General features: G+C 34.6%; 1 protein-coding gene across 5 annotated transcripts in view; it reads left to right on the top strand.

The window, feature by feature from the left end:
* ITPR2 (inositol 1,4,5-trisphosphate receptor type 2) overlaps positions 1-14,368 on the top strand; it is a 471,510-nt gene that overhangs the window by 321,457 nt on the left and 135,685 nt on the right. For all 5 annotated transcript variants that reach the window (XM_041735326.1, XM_041735324.1, XM_041735322.1 and 2 more), the window contains 4 exons: positions 2,356-2,556; positions 5,038-5,148; positions 9,445-9,540; positions 11,282-11,404. In XM_041735326.1, coding sequence (XP_041591260.1) covers positions 2,356-2,556; positions 5,038-5,148; positions 9,445-9,540; positions 11,282-11,404 — 531 coding nt within the window. The remainder of the gene's footprint in view (positions 1-2,355; positions 2,557-5,037; positions 5,149-9,444; positions 9,541-11,281; positions 11,405-14,368) is intronic.

The raw sequence follows: 14,368 nt of genomic DNA, 5'->3' as shown, positions 1-14,368 counted from the left end.
GGGATCCTTGGGTGGCACAGCGGTTTGGCACCTGCCTTTGGCCCAGGGCGCGATCCTGGAGACCCGGGATTGAGTCCCATGTCGGGCTCCCGGTGCATGGAGCCTGCTTCTCCCTCTGCCTGTGTCTCTGCCTCTCTCTCTGTCTCTTTGTGTGACTATCTTATGAATAAAAAATAAAAAAAAATATTTAAGAACACATATCCGGGATTAGGGAGAGCAGAGTTTAAAGTTGTGTTCTTTAGCGAGAGCCTAGAGTGCAGGTGTTCTGAATTGGTAAGAGATGGTAGATTAATACAAACCGAATTATCCTCGAAGGAGATGAGAAGCTCAGGAATTAATGAAGAGTAGAATCTGTGAATCTTGTGGACCACCTCACCAATGTGGAGAAGGCTGCTACAGAGCTGTGGAAGGCAAAGTATTACTTCCAGAGAGAGGATACTAGAGGTGTGTCTACAGGCTTATCCTGATCCATTTGGTCTGTCCATGTAGGAGATAGATGGTATCTGATCAAATATTTTTCCTATTAAGAGTGTGGGATCAAACAATCTGCAAAATGCTACTTAATAAAATAGTTTGGGGGCACTTGAGTGGCTTAGTTAAGTGGCTAGCTCTTGGTTGGGGCTTGGGTGGTGATCTCAGAGTCATGAGATTGAGCCCCACATCCAGCTCTGCACTCATGGGGGAGTCTACTTGAGATCCTTTTTCCTCTTCTCCCTCCACCTCTGCTCCCTCTGCCCCCCGCACTTGCAGGCTCTCCCTCTCTCAAGTAAATAAATAAAATCTTTAAAATAGTTTTAATAGAAGGTAGAATTATTCATAATAGCTAATATGTAGAAGCAACCCAGTGTCCGTTGATAGATGTGGTATTTGCATACAATGGAATATTATTCAGCCTCACAAAGGAAAGAAATTATGACATGTACTACAACATGTATAATCCTTGAGACATTATGCCAAGTGAAATGAATTAGTCACAAAAAGACAAATACTGTGTGATTCTATTTATATGACATATTTAGAGTAGTCAAAATGATAGAGACAGAAATTAGAGTAGTGGTTGCCAGGGGGAGGGGAGAATGAGGAGTTGTTAATAGGTATAGAATTTTAGTTTTACAATGGAAAGAGTTCTAGAATTGGATGATGGTGATTGTAGCTCAACATTCTGAATATATTCAATGCCACTGAACTGTGATCTTAAAGAGATTCAAGATGGTAAATTTTATATGTATTTTGCCACAATATAAAACTGGAAAAAAATTAAAAAAATAAAAGAAAGTAAATAGTAGAAATAAATTCAAATAAGCAAATTAAATAATAAATTAAATTAATAAAAATAGGTAATAAATACAAATGAAGGTTTCCCTCTACGCTTACCCTTTCACTAGATTTATTCCTCCAAAGAAATTACTGTTAAGAAGTCATACTTCCTTATAGGAATTCTTATGCACATAGAAACATATTGATCTGTACACATACACTCTTTGTAAAAAACTAAGATTATGTAATATTCTTCAATTAATTACTAAATTATTTAGTAATATCTCATTTAGTAATATATATCTTTTAGCAATTTATTGATAAGATATATTGCTATATATAGATATATTTACTACATATAGATATATTACAATAAAATATGTTATCTTAATTTAGGAATATATCTTGTTACTAAATTACTTATTACTAGATTTTGTTTCTATTGGTACATATTGAAGTACTTTATTTGTATAGCTTTGCAGTTTTCTAGCATTTGAATGTACTATTATTTGTTAAACCGGTCACATTATGATAGGTATGGGTGGTTTCCAATGTTTGCTATTATAAGCAGTGTGCAGTGAACCTTTTTGTAGTCTTCTGTATATGTGTGTGTGTGTGCATCGTATATATACACATACAATAACTTAGGAAGTGGAACAGTAGATTAACTGAATATTTTAATAGGTGCTTCTAAGCTGCCCTCCATATGGTTGTATCATTTACTGTGTGAAGCTTCACTGTTTATAAGGGATCATTTACTTGAAAATTTGATCGCCTCTGTCCTGATGAACTTCTTTCTAGTTTCATTTTTCCTTTTCATTTTTCTACTAATTTTTTCCATATAGTTTTAAGATAATGACATTGAGAAATGTTTGTTATGAACTATACTGATAAATTTAGATTCTTGAGGAAAAAAGACTCTTTTTTCTTAAACCTAGGGGAAATTTAATAAATGTGAACGCTTTCTTATAAAGAGTAATTCCATTCCACATTGCCATGGGGATATTTTTGAGTTAGAAAAACACACAGTGACAGAGCTGAAACCAATTAGCCAGTGATTTCTTTTAACTGCTCAGGTATATTTTCTTTTGCCTTCAGAACTTCTTGAGGAATCAAAACAACAAAACAAATTATAACCTCGTCTGTGAGACCCTTCAGTTTTTGGACTGCATTTGTGGAAGTACCACGGGTGGCCTGGGTTTGTTGGGTCTCTACATCAATGAGAAGAACGTAGTGCTGGTCAACCAGACTCTGGAGAGCTTGACGGAGTACTGCCAGGGCCCATGCCATGAAAATCAGGTAACCGTGAAAGCAGTTCTTCACGCAAAAGTATTCATGACTAATTAGCAAAAGGATCAAACTGGTAAAGGAGCCATGCTTTGTCTACATTTAAAAGATCTTTCTTCTTGCTTTGCCAGATAATTTTACTGTTCTCACGAAACCTACAAAGACTGAATTCTTGACTAGCAAATATTATGCCCTATTTTTATTTAATTTCATCGTAAAAGAATATTCCCATGAAAATGTCCAAGATAAAAATCAGACCTACTGAAAAGAATAAAATGTGTTTCTTCACCATTGCTTAATTTTCATCTTTAGTGATTCTTTCCCAGGATTTGTGGAATACACTCCCTTTGGCTTCTTTCACTCCACAGTAGTGTAGAATATATATTATCTCCTTTATACTCACAGTGAACTTGTGAAAATTATGAAATAGGTCTCATTGCTCCCATTTTGTGGATGAGTAGGTTCTGACTCTGAGATAAGTGATTTCCACAGTTATCAGAGTGACACAATCAGTAAACTGTAGAGTCATTTTTAAAATTCAGGATTTTTTATTGAGTCCAGATAGAGTGCTCTTTTGACTGTATTACATTTTCAAGAGTAAAACTTCACCTCTCTCTTCCAGAATGTTTGCCTGTTTCCATTTTCTTGGATATCCAGGAAACATTGTGGGAGTAGGAGACAAGACCCTTGAGCTAGTAAGGGGAGGGAAGCCACATTAGAGTTTATTAATTGGCTGTTCACACCCACTTCAGTGTTATGGGGCTACCATTGCAAACATGGGTTCACTCTGGAAGAAAGAGCTTTCAAGTGGTAAACATTTCTGGGCATACATTCTAAAGAAGCCATTGAGACCAAACATCAGTGCATAACAAAGAAGTGTGAAAAAAGAACAACTATGCTGCTTTTCTATTGCAAATTATGACATAGGACATATATATATGTATAAACATGTACACACATATGCATACATAGGTATGTAGGATAAAAACTCAAAAATTGCTGGACATAAAAAATTTGTTATGAAGATGCTTTTCCCCCTCTGTAATTTGCATGTTACCTGGTAAAGGAGTTTGCAGAATTTGACTTGGATTTTCCTATATTATATTTCAGTCTCCTAGGGTAATGATAAAAGAAAACCTAACTGTTGATTTAAAGTTAAGGAAAAATAATACAAATTTGGAGACTTGGTTTCATTGTTGGTAAAAAACATGTGTATCTATAATATCAAACACATATTCCCCACTTCTGGTCTTATAAAAGGATGAAATTGAGTTTTGAAAATAATTTACTAAGTCAGGTAAGCTCTAGAAGTAAAAACTAATAATAAAATAAGACAGTAATAAGTAATCATAATAAACAGGAATCCCACATACTCTAAAAATATACTTACTTTGAACCTCCCCCCTGAAACTGTGTGGGAGAGAAGAATGTTGCCAGAAAATTCCAGAAATGATCTGCAAATTATTCCCTCCAAGTCTCGCAAGTGTCTTAATGATCAACTCAGGAAATGTAGAAGATAGATGGAAGACACCTTTCTTTTGTGTCAGGGGAGTAAAACAATTTTTCTGCAAAGGGAGAAGTAAAGCCCATTCTGAAAGATAACAGTCATTTCAGAGTTACCTTGAGTTTACTTTTTCTCATTTAACTCACCTGCATTTCCATTTTTCAAACCCCTTGACACTGGGTGCTGCATTGTAATGTGTAGTTCCACAAATTCTAACCCACCAGTTCTTGATTTCCAAGTTCTATACATTGAATTAAGTTCAGGATCTTGGCACAATAGATCCCAACCTTCAAAATACTAATATTTATCTCTCAGGATGTTTTATAAACTCTTCCCAAGTGAAGTCCCTCTATAAATCGGTCAGTTTAAGGAATCTGCAGAACTTGTCCCCAAACCCCATAATTGATGGATGTCCCTAAGACATCAGAAAGTGCTTGTATTCCTTGTCTGCTCCTACCCAGAGGGTTCAGCAGCTTTGTTTGTGACTCACTTAGCATTAGGTAGTGGCTAAACTGATACGCTACATCATTGCCAATAGCATTGATTTACAAGCCTCAGGCACACAGTGAACACTCCTTTCATAAATGGGAATATTCTCCTAGCCAGGGGAGATCAGATCTTAAAATTCTAAATTTAAGGCACTCCTCTATTGGAGGGCATATTATAATTTATTGTCTGAAAGAATATTTAACTAAATTTTTGAAATTCTTTCAAATTCTATAAAAAATAGTTCATTTTAAAAGATACTTGTTTGCACACATTGTCTCTTTGAGCGCTCTGCATTCAAAGCCATTTAATCAATATTAATCAATTAAAAGAATTGTTATGAAAGAATAAGTCAAATTTAAACCCTTGGCTTAATCTCAAAGTTAAATCTCAATTATGTTTTAAAGGTCAAAAAACTAAGGTGACTGCTATTTTATGGCAGATGATTTCTAGTGCTTTTATGTTGTAAATAAATATTGTTTTATGAACATTTTATTTTCTAGACATGTATTGCTACTCATGAATCAAATGGGATTGATATCATCATTGCTTTGATTCTAAATGACATAAACCCTCTTGGTAAATATCGAATGGATCTGGTGCTCCAGCTAAAGGTAGAGTAAATCCACTTTTCAGGGGGGGAAAGTGACATTTTCTATATAAAACTTCCTTTCAGAATTGACTCTGAATCTTCAAGTAGCTCTTATAAAAACCCAGGTATTATCACCTATTCAGCTAATGAATTGACAGAAAGGAATAGTGAAAGTACAATGTGCACTAAATCCTTAATAAATGTGCAATAAGCTTTGAGGTAATGTTCAGTTGGATACTTTACTGAAAGTTCTTTTAAGTAGCCACTTTGTTTCACTACTTCTCTTTGTTTTTATTTTATATTTTTTTATGATATAGAAGAAAAAAGTTGTTAAACATTCATTATGCCATATATTTTTAATTCATCTTGGCTACAGAATTCTAGCTAGCAAGTCACCGTGAATTAGACTATGTAAAAGAAGGGCTACATTTTAGTTTTATGGCTCTCTTCTTTCTAAAAGTTGTTTCTTTTACATCAGAATCTTATTTTTTGCCAAATACTATAAGGGATTTTCACACTCCCTTTGAGAAGCTACTTTAACCTAAGCCATGCACATACTTCCCAGTAGTTCCATTTATCAGAGTTCAGGAAGAAAATGACATTTAAAAAAAATTTCTTCAACTTTTTGTTTAAATGGAAATAATGAATATATACAAGAGGCTATATAAATCCCAAATCCAAAGACATGATAATCAATACAGATGAATTATTAAAGACTACATTACTGTGTTTAGTGTTAAAGGGGTAAAATAAAATCATTGGTTAAATACAATTTTTCTGTAAAGGCAGGTCAATCTAATATCACAGCAATTTTTTTTTTGAGAGAGAGAACGCACACACACAAGTAGAAGTGGGGGTGCAGAGGGATGGACAGAGAGAATCTTAAGCAGGCTCCAGGCTGAGCATAAGAGCCCATATGGTGGCTCCGTCTCATGACCCTAAGATCACGACTTCAGTTAAAATCAGAGTCAGACATTTAACCGACTGAGCCACCCAGGTGCCCCTAGCAAATATAATTAAATTAAACTTTGTATAGGTAAATATATGGCAAAAAAGAATAAGAATGATATTTTTATAATTTTGTTTCTAATTATAGATTTAGATATATAATGAATGCACGTATTTCCTACTTATGTGAAGATTAACAGGAAATGTTTCTTTTCATAGACAAGATGAATTTTTATTTTTACTGTTTTCATTGGCAATATGTATAAGCCTTGGGTCTTTCTATTCATAGAATAGAATGAAGGTGATCCTTATATAGATTGAACTTGTGTCCTTTTCCTCACTAGAATCATGCTTTTGTTAGTGAAGCCAGGCTAGGCCTATGCCAGACAACTTAGGTTGAGTTTCTAGAAAAATGTTTATTTTATCTTAAATTCATTTTTAATCATAATTTATAAATAACATATAGAAGGCTTGGCCTGTGGCTTTTTAAATCCTTTATTTGTCTAAAGACTGTACCTTTAAATCTCATTTTTAACTGATATAACTTAATGGGGGGAAATACTGAGTTATTCTTTTTTTAGTATTTATTTATTTATTTATTTATTTATTTATTTATTTATTTATTTTAATTAGAGAGACAGCATGTATGGTAGGTAAGGGAGAGGTAGAGATAGAGGGAGGGAAAGAGAATCACAAGCAGACTCCCCACTGAGTGCAGAGCCAGGCTTGGGACTTGATCCCATGACCCTGAGACAATGACCTGAACTGAACCCAAGAGTCAGCTGCTTAACCTACTGAGCTACCCAGGAGCCCTGTGGTTCATCAATTTAAAACAAAGTATTAGAAAAAATAAACAGAATATAGGCATACAGATTATTTACAGATCCAGACCCATGTAAAAAACTAAATGTTAGGGTATTACTTAATATTACATAGATTTTTTTTTTTTTAGCTATTCAAATGAAAATTATTTGAGAAAGGATTACTTAAAATTTCATTTGTTACTAACCACTATTTATGCAAATCTTTTCAAAATGTGATGTTGGCTAAATCAAGGTATATATAAAATACCAGATGAATGGATTTGACTTGAAACATATAAAATATAGTCTTACGCTTAAAGAACAATGCATGTGAAGTTTTCTAAACGATCCATGAAGCTTTGTATATAATGCAGTCTGAGGCAGAGTAATATCTATTGACATATTTTAGGGAGTGTCCATGGGTAGAATGCTTTTTAACTATAAATTCTCCATAACATTATAGAGTATGTATATCACAAAATGCTAAATTAAGGTTTATTTTGTATCATTCATACTTCCTTAAATTCAGTTACTTAATCATTTATAATTTCATTTATAGTTTTAAGTATCCTTAACTCTATATACTCTATTTACTGTGAAGGTTTATGCATTTTTTTCATGCATATGTCTTGCCCTTTAACTTTTAATTTACATTTCATGACTGCTCTGTGACTTTACAGTGTTAAATTTGTAAATAGGTAGTTTGGTTTTTGTTTTTTTTTTTTAAGATCTCTCACTTCCTTTGGAAGAAATCTGTTAATACTGACACACACGTTTGATTTCTTAGTGTACATAGGCTCTTGTACTTTCAATTTGACTCAGATTTCAGGTCATTTACAAGATTCCTATTCTTCCAACATAGTGTAAAAAGATTGGTTGGAAAAAATGATATTGCCAATGGTATTCTGAAATTGGATGTATTTTGAAGCTATTATGTATTGGGCCTGTTAAGTGAGGTTCATTAGACAATACTGTTAGTGTTGCCTAGGTTTTAGCTTTGAATTCTGTTGGGTCAGTTCAGATTGCTCTAAGGATTTAAGCTCTCCACTAATCTTGGAACGTTATTTTTTTAGGTATGTTTGTATGGGATGCTAGATCCTAAAAATGGATTTTAGGATTGGTACAAATCTGCAAAAATTGAAAATGTACCAGAAAAAATAAAGCCACTTCCCTTATAAATTACTAACTTTTTTTTTTCAGGATGAGTCAGTCACATTGCACCCATCACTGTCAGACATCATTACTACTAATATTAGTCATTTAAAGATAGTCTTTAGGCTGCACTTCTGAAGGAAAAAATAATTGGCTAGAACTTGGTATTAAAATACCCATTAAAAATAATTTGTACAAATTTAACATATTTATGTGGTGATTGTCTACATACATCAAACATTGATTCAGTTGATGTTTTTATCCTACAAAATGTTAATTTTGAGTCACTGAGAAACATCTTAAAGCCATTTGACTTTACTTCTCTTATGCTCCTATCAAAGATTGTGTGTGGAGCTTGAGATTTCTATCTAAATAAATATTGCAAAAACACTATAGAAATATCTCCCAGGTGGTTTTTATCATTTCACTGTTTGCCATAATTCTGAGCCGGTGCTATTGAAAACAGTGTAAAGAAATATCTTTCCAAATGTTAAGGGTATTGTGCTTTGTGTAGTAAGACCTTCTGTAATTCTTTGGATTATAAGTCAACTATATCAGAAGCATTTTTGGCGTCTGCAAGTTAAATGTTTGAGAATATATACTTATAAACCAAACTGGAAACATCAAAGACAACGTGAACTATTTTTAGTCTCTATTAAACAAAATAGAAAATATTACTCTTCTATAACCCAGATGGTAAAAGATGTTGCATGTCTACTGCCATAGAGACCAGTAAGCTATTATCAATAAGTTTATAATTTACTTCTAACTCATGAATTTAAAATTTTTAATATTTTAATAGATTTTAATTTTAATATTTTAATAGACTAATTCTCAGTAATTATTGCTCAGATTTACTTAATATTTTAATAGATTTTAATTTTAATATTTTAATAGATTAATTCTCAGTAATTATTGCTCAGATTTACTTAAAATTTTGATATGCTAATATGTATTCATGTTTCATGTGAAATTCAATTGTGCTAAGTTCTTTAAATTATATACCATTTCTATAAAATACAACATTGATTCTGGTTCACCTTACTCTCTTGTTAAAATGGTATCATGGCAATGTCTATTTAGAAAACGGTGATGGAAAATATTATATTTTAATGCATTACATATAAGGTCAATTTTTTTATTTAAAACATCCTTTCACCAATATTTAAAATATTCTTAATAACATATCTTTCATGATTCATTATTTTTATTTGTGTTGACAATGAAATGAAACAGTCTATTAAAATGTTAATTAGCCAAATGAAAATTAGCAGTTTATTTTTTTTAAATTAGCAGTTTAAAATTTTGCTTGTTTTTTTAAAAATGGTCCTAGAAATGTCAAATGAAACAAGTGCAGGGATTGTTAATCCATGAAATAGGCTATCTATGTGCATTAACTCAATCCGTGTCTCTAGAACAATGCCTCTAAGCTTTTGTTGGCTATTATGGAAAGCAGACATGACAGCGAGAATGCGGAAAGAATTCTTTTTAACATGAGACCCAGGGAACTGGTAAGAAAACTTTTGTGTTTTTTTTGTTTTGTTTTTATTTTTATTTTTATTTTTTTAGAAAACTTTTGAAACTGTATTAATAAGGTTCATCCTAAAAGGGACGTTTATAGTATGCATGTCAGGAAAAAGGTCTAGTGGCTTTTACTGCTCTACCAGGGTATAATGGCATATCACAACCTTTCCAGGTTACTTTTCCAGGGAACTCAGAAGATCCCATGATGGCAAAGGTCTGTGTGATTTGGGTCCTTACTTCATTGGTTTTTATCCACTCTAAGTACTTTTCTTAATCAGATTGTCACAGTCTATTAAACTATCTGAAAATTCTTTTTGCCAGAAAAAATAAGTTTGCTTTAATTTGTGTATTGGAATATATGAGAAAGGGGTGTAAAAAGATGTACTGCTCAAAAATTATATTTATACCTCTTTCTGAATAATAAAAATAAAACCAGTACCTTTTGTACTTGTGTCTATCAGGGAAATGTTGCACCAGGCTTGGCCTAAAGGAAATTATATGAAGATTTGATGGAGTTCCACAGAGATCATTAATGTGTCTTCTTATTGTAGAAGTTATATTTTCCTCCTCACATATATGGAAATCATGAAGTAGTTTCAGCATGTTTAAAAACATTGAGTTTCTTTCATTTGAATTCCATCCTTATTAACATACAGTGTTACATTAGTTTCAGGTACACAATATAGTAATTCAACAATTCCATACATCACCTAAGGCTCATCACAAGTGCCCTCCTTAATCCCCATCACCTATTTCATCTCATCCCCCAACCCATCTCGCCTCTGATAACCATCTGTTTCTTGGTTTGTCTCTGTCTCTCTTACTCTTTTTTTTTTTTTTTTTTTTGCCTTGAAAGCATTGGGTTTCAAAAGCATTGAGGTAATACTCAAACTATATCACTCAGTGGCCCCATGACTAAGTCCCAGTCTTATGAGCACCACTGTTGGTACCACGGGCAATCCAATAGGAGGTACTCCTTTAGTCTCTCTCTTTCATAGTAAGAAAATGGAATTGAGGAGGGCAGATAAAGAGAAATGTAAGATGCAGTTTTATTTAACATATATTTACTGGGAGCCTTGTATCTGTAGGGCAGTGGGCTAAGAAAAGCAAGAAATTCTCTATTCTTATGATTAAATGGGGCAACAACTTACCTGTTCTTTCAACAATAGCACTGTACAACAGTCCTTGGAAAACACTATCTCCTCTGCCTCCAACACCTTTATCTCATCATCCACCTTCCTCCCTCTGGCCCATCATCAGTCTCTTGCCTGAGTTCATGCCCCTGCTCTGTGCTCACTTAGTGCTGCTATAGTACTATTTTGTTTACCTCTTGATGTGTTGACTCTTCACCGGATGATAAGTTCCCTGAGGACACATACTGTATCATATTTGGGTCCTCAGCACAGAGGGTGATGTCCAGCACCACTTGTCCCTGTTACCTAGTGGGTGCTTAATAAGTCCTGGATGGTTATCAGGGTTCCAGAGTCTCCTAATGCATGGGAAATTTGGCATTGTCAACAGACATCGAAGCAAAAAATTTCTCCAGGAAGATAGAAAATACTGTAGGATAATACTTTCATGTTCATTTAAATAAAGATGGTTTCCAAGGCCATTTTCATTTGTAGTTCTTTTATACTTTTAAGTCTTAGGAAGTGTTCCAGTTTTTACCTTGTGAACAATGTAAAATGCCTATTTGTGGCATTTCAAACTTTTTTTTTTTTTTGATAGGTGGATGTGATGAAGAATGCCTATAACCAAGGATTGGAATGTGACCATGGGGATGACGAGGGTGGAGATGATGGTGTTTCCCCAAAAGACGTTGGACACAATATCTATATTCTGGCCCATCAGGTGTCACATTTTATATCTTATTTATTGCTCATCTTATCAATTGTGCTTTGTGTTATGGCTTGGTATATTTTCTAATTCTGGTCCCTTCATTTATTCAGCACCTGTCCCCTTGCTCTGACCCAAGGAGGAGGAAATGCTCCCCCAATACCCAAGTGTATTCTTAGAGCTAGGCTAGGTGCTGATTCACAGAAAATGATACTTGCCACCAAAAACTGCTGGACCAGGAGAAAAGACACACTCCCAGGTCAGAGCCTGAGAAATAGGAAAGCCATGGCAGCAAATGGAAGCTTGAAGGAGAGAGGAGGAGAAGCTAACTGAAAAGATAGAGTGTGAAGTAAGGGGGTACATTTGGTCTAATTGGGATCAACCTTTACAGATGGCTTCAGGCTTCTGAGTTGTAGGTTGGCATGCTTCATACAGAAACTAAAAGCAGTAGCTTCTGATTGGTTTCCATTGACTGTCTAGCAGATATGAGGCTAAATTTTAAATCCTTTTAGAGGACCTATTTCCATTCTATAGTACTTAATGAAAACAGGCACTTGTTAAGTGTTGTTTGAGGAATTCAATTTTATTAACATGAATAAATTTGCATCTTCTAATGCAGATTTGTTTAGAAGTTAAAAATTTTAAATGTACAGTGCCAATTTGATTTTTGTGCATAATAACTCCTTCCTTTTTACAGGTTACAGTCAAAACGTTGTAGACTTTCCCAGCCTTTCTTTCTAGTCATTTTCTCACGTTGTCCACTTCTCTCTCTTCCTTCTTCCCCTTACAGCTGCCAGTTAATTGAACATTATTAGATATAAAGTACATTTATTTATTCTGACTTTTTTAGTTTTCCACTTTTATTGAGATATAATGAACACTGTATCAGTTTAAAGTGTTAAGAGGTTGCTCTTTAGACACTTCTTGCTCTCGTCTTCTCTGTATAACTGTGTAATGTATGTAAATGCCAGTGTGATTTCTACAAAAGATTCCAGGAAGGAGTACGATTCTAGAATATATTAACAAAAGAAACTGCTCTGGTTTTTTAATACGGTTTGATTACTGAGAAGATCTTTGAGTCTCTCATTGCATAGCAAAATGCATATATAAGACCAGAAACAGATTAAAGGCTGATAGGTTATAGCTAGAAAGATAAAAGAGAATTTTAGGTATTGAGGAACTGAAAGCCAGAATGAGGGACAGGTTGGAGGAAGTAGACACAGAGATTTAGGAGGTAGAAAAGGTGTCATTTTATTTTCATTTGTTTTTTTAAAGATTTATTTGAGAGAGAGAGAGAGATTGAGCACAAATGGGGCGGGGAGAGGGAGAAGCAGACTCCCCACTGAGCAAGGAGCTCTATTACGATGTGGGGTTCCATCCCAGGACCCTAAATCATGACCTGAGCCGAAGGCACATGCTTAACCAACTGAGCCGCCCAGGCTATCGTTTTAGAGAGAGAAACTCAAGTGACAGGAGTTGAGTCAACATATCTAGGAAAGGAATGACTAAAGATCGAATGTAAGTGGGAAGAAAAAAAAATCACAGGCTGAAAATAAAAATCGATTTGGCTTCTAGGAGGAAGAGAGAAACTGATGGCCTAGCATCTACATGGGCAAGGGAGTTATTTCAGAAGCTGTAGCGTTGTGGAAGGAAAACAACAAGGAAGAGAGGGCTAGAGTGAGCAGTGAAAATTTTAGACGAAGGAAGTAGGGGAATTCAGCCACCCATGTGTTCTCGACTAAAAGCTAGTCCTGCTCTGTCTTGGGAGGCTGTCCCCTCTTGCACGAGTGAGCAGCTACACGAACAAGTCCTGACCCTGCAGCCTTTCAGCAGGAAATGAACAACCAGCCCAGCTAAGTCAGCCTTGGAATCGGTGGAGTGGCAAATGTTTGAGCCAATCAACATCTTATTTATTGCTCATGAAGAGGAGGTTTAAAAATGCAATCTCAGATTACCAGTACAATATGTGGAACAGGAAAAACGTCAAGGTCAAGAAAAGACTTTTTAGGTCCGTTCATTTTTAAGCAGACTAAGTATAAGAGCAAAGAATATTTTGATTCTAAAAAGAGACTATGGAGGATGTTGAGAAGAATGGAGAATGAGGATAAAGAATGCTAGTGCTGGTCATAGAATGAAAGATAATGATGTGACATATGAAAGAAGTTAAAAACACAGGTGGCCTAAGGGCCAATGATCTTGATGGGTTTAAGTTTATGACAGTGCTTGGAGAGATTAGATTAGATTCAGATGATTATGGGGTTGCCCAAATCCAAGGAGTGGGAATTCAGAAGTAGTAAAAAAACAAAAAACAAAAAACAAAAACAAGAGGATACAATTTACTGAAATAGATAAGATTATGGATGTGAAATGTCTTGAATGGAAATATACAGGTTTCTTAATTTTGCAAAACCAAAATGTTGAAAAAACAATAGTTTTCAGAGCTGGGATGGTATAATCTAGAGATATATAAAAGAAGCCACACTTCAAGAAGAGAGAGTACATCAGATTGCTTATCAGGAAGAAGGGGATTCTGAATTGCCGAACACTCTAAGCCTTGTGATTAAATTGTAAGAATAAGTATGAAATGCGAGTCCATGTGCATTCTTGTAGGAACTCAAAAGGAGGTAGGAATGGCAAAATGTATGGAATGGTGTATGTAACTGACAGTGTGGAGTTAAGCAGCTGTCTATTTTCTTAGAGTGACACAGAACCTTGTTACCTTATTACTTTTAGATATATTCTCTTCAGTGACTCCTCCCACCTTTTTTATGTATATAAAAAATTCAGTTTTCACTCATAGAAGAGAGCCGAACTGTGCTTTTTTGATCTTTTCACGAGTGACTCCTTTGGCTTTGTCTAGGCCGGCATGTTATATTTGGTTTCTTGGGAGGCCAACCATGGTTGCTGAGTCCCTTATGAATTGCTTGTCCAAACAGCTCCCACAGCGAAGCACAAACGCAGAGGGTAGGCGCCGTGCAC

This window comes from Vulpes lagopus, chromosome 21, assembly GCF_018345385.1.
Source record: "Vulpes lagopus strain Blue_001 chromosome 21, ASM1834538v1, whole genome shotgun sequence".
Classification (NCBI taxonomy): Eukaryota; Metazoa; Chordata; class Mammalia; order Carnivora; family Canidae; genus Vulpes; species Vulpes lagopus.
The sequence above is the reverse complement of the archived record's forward strand: the minus strand, read 5'-3'. Positions and strand labels throughout refer to the sequence as shown.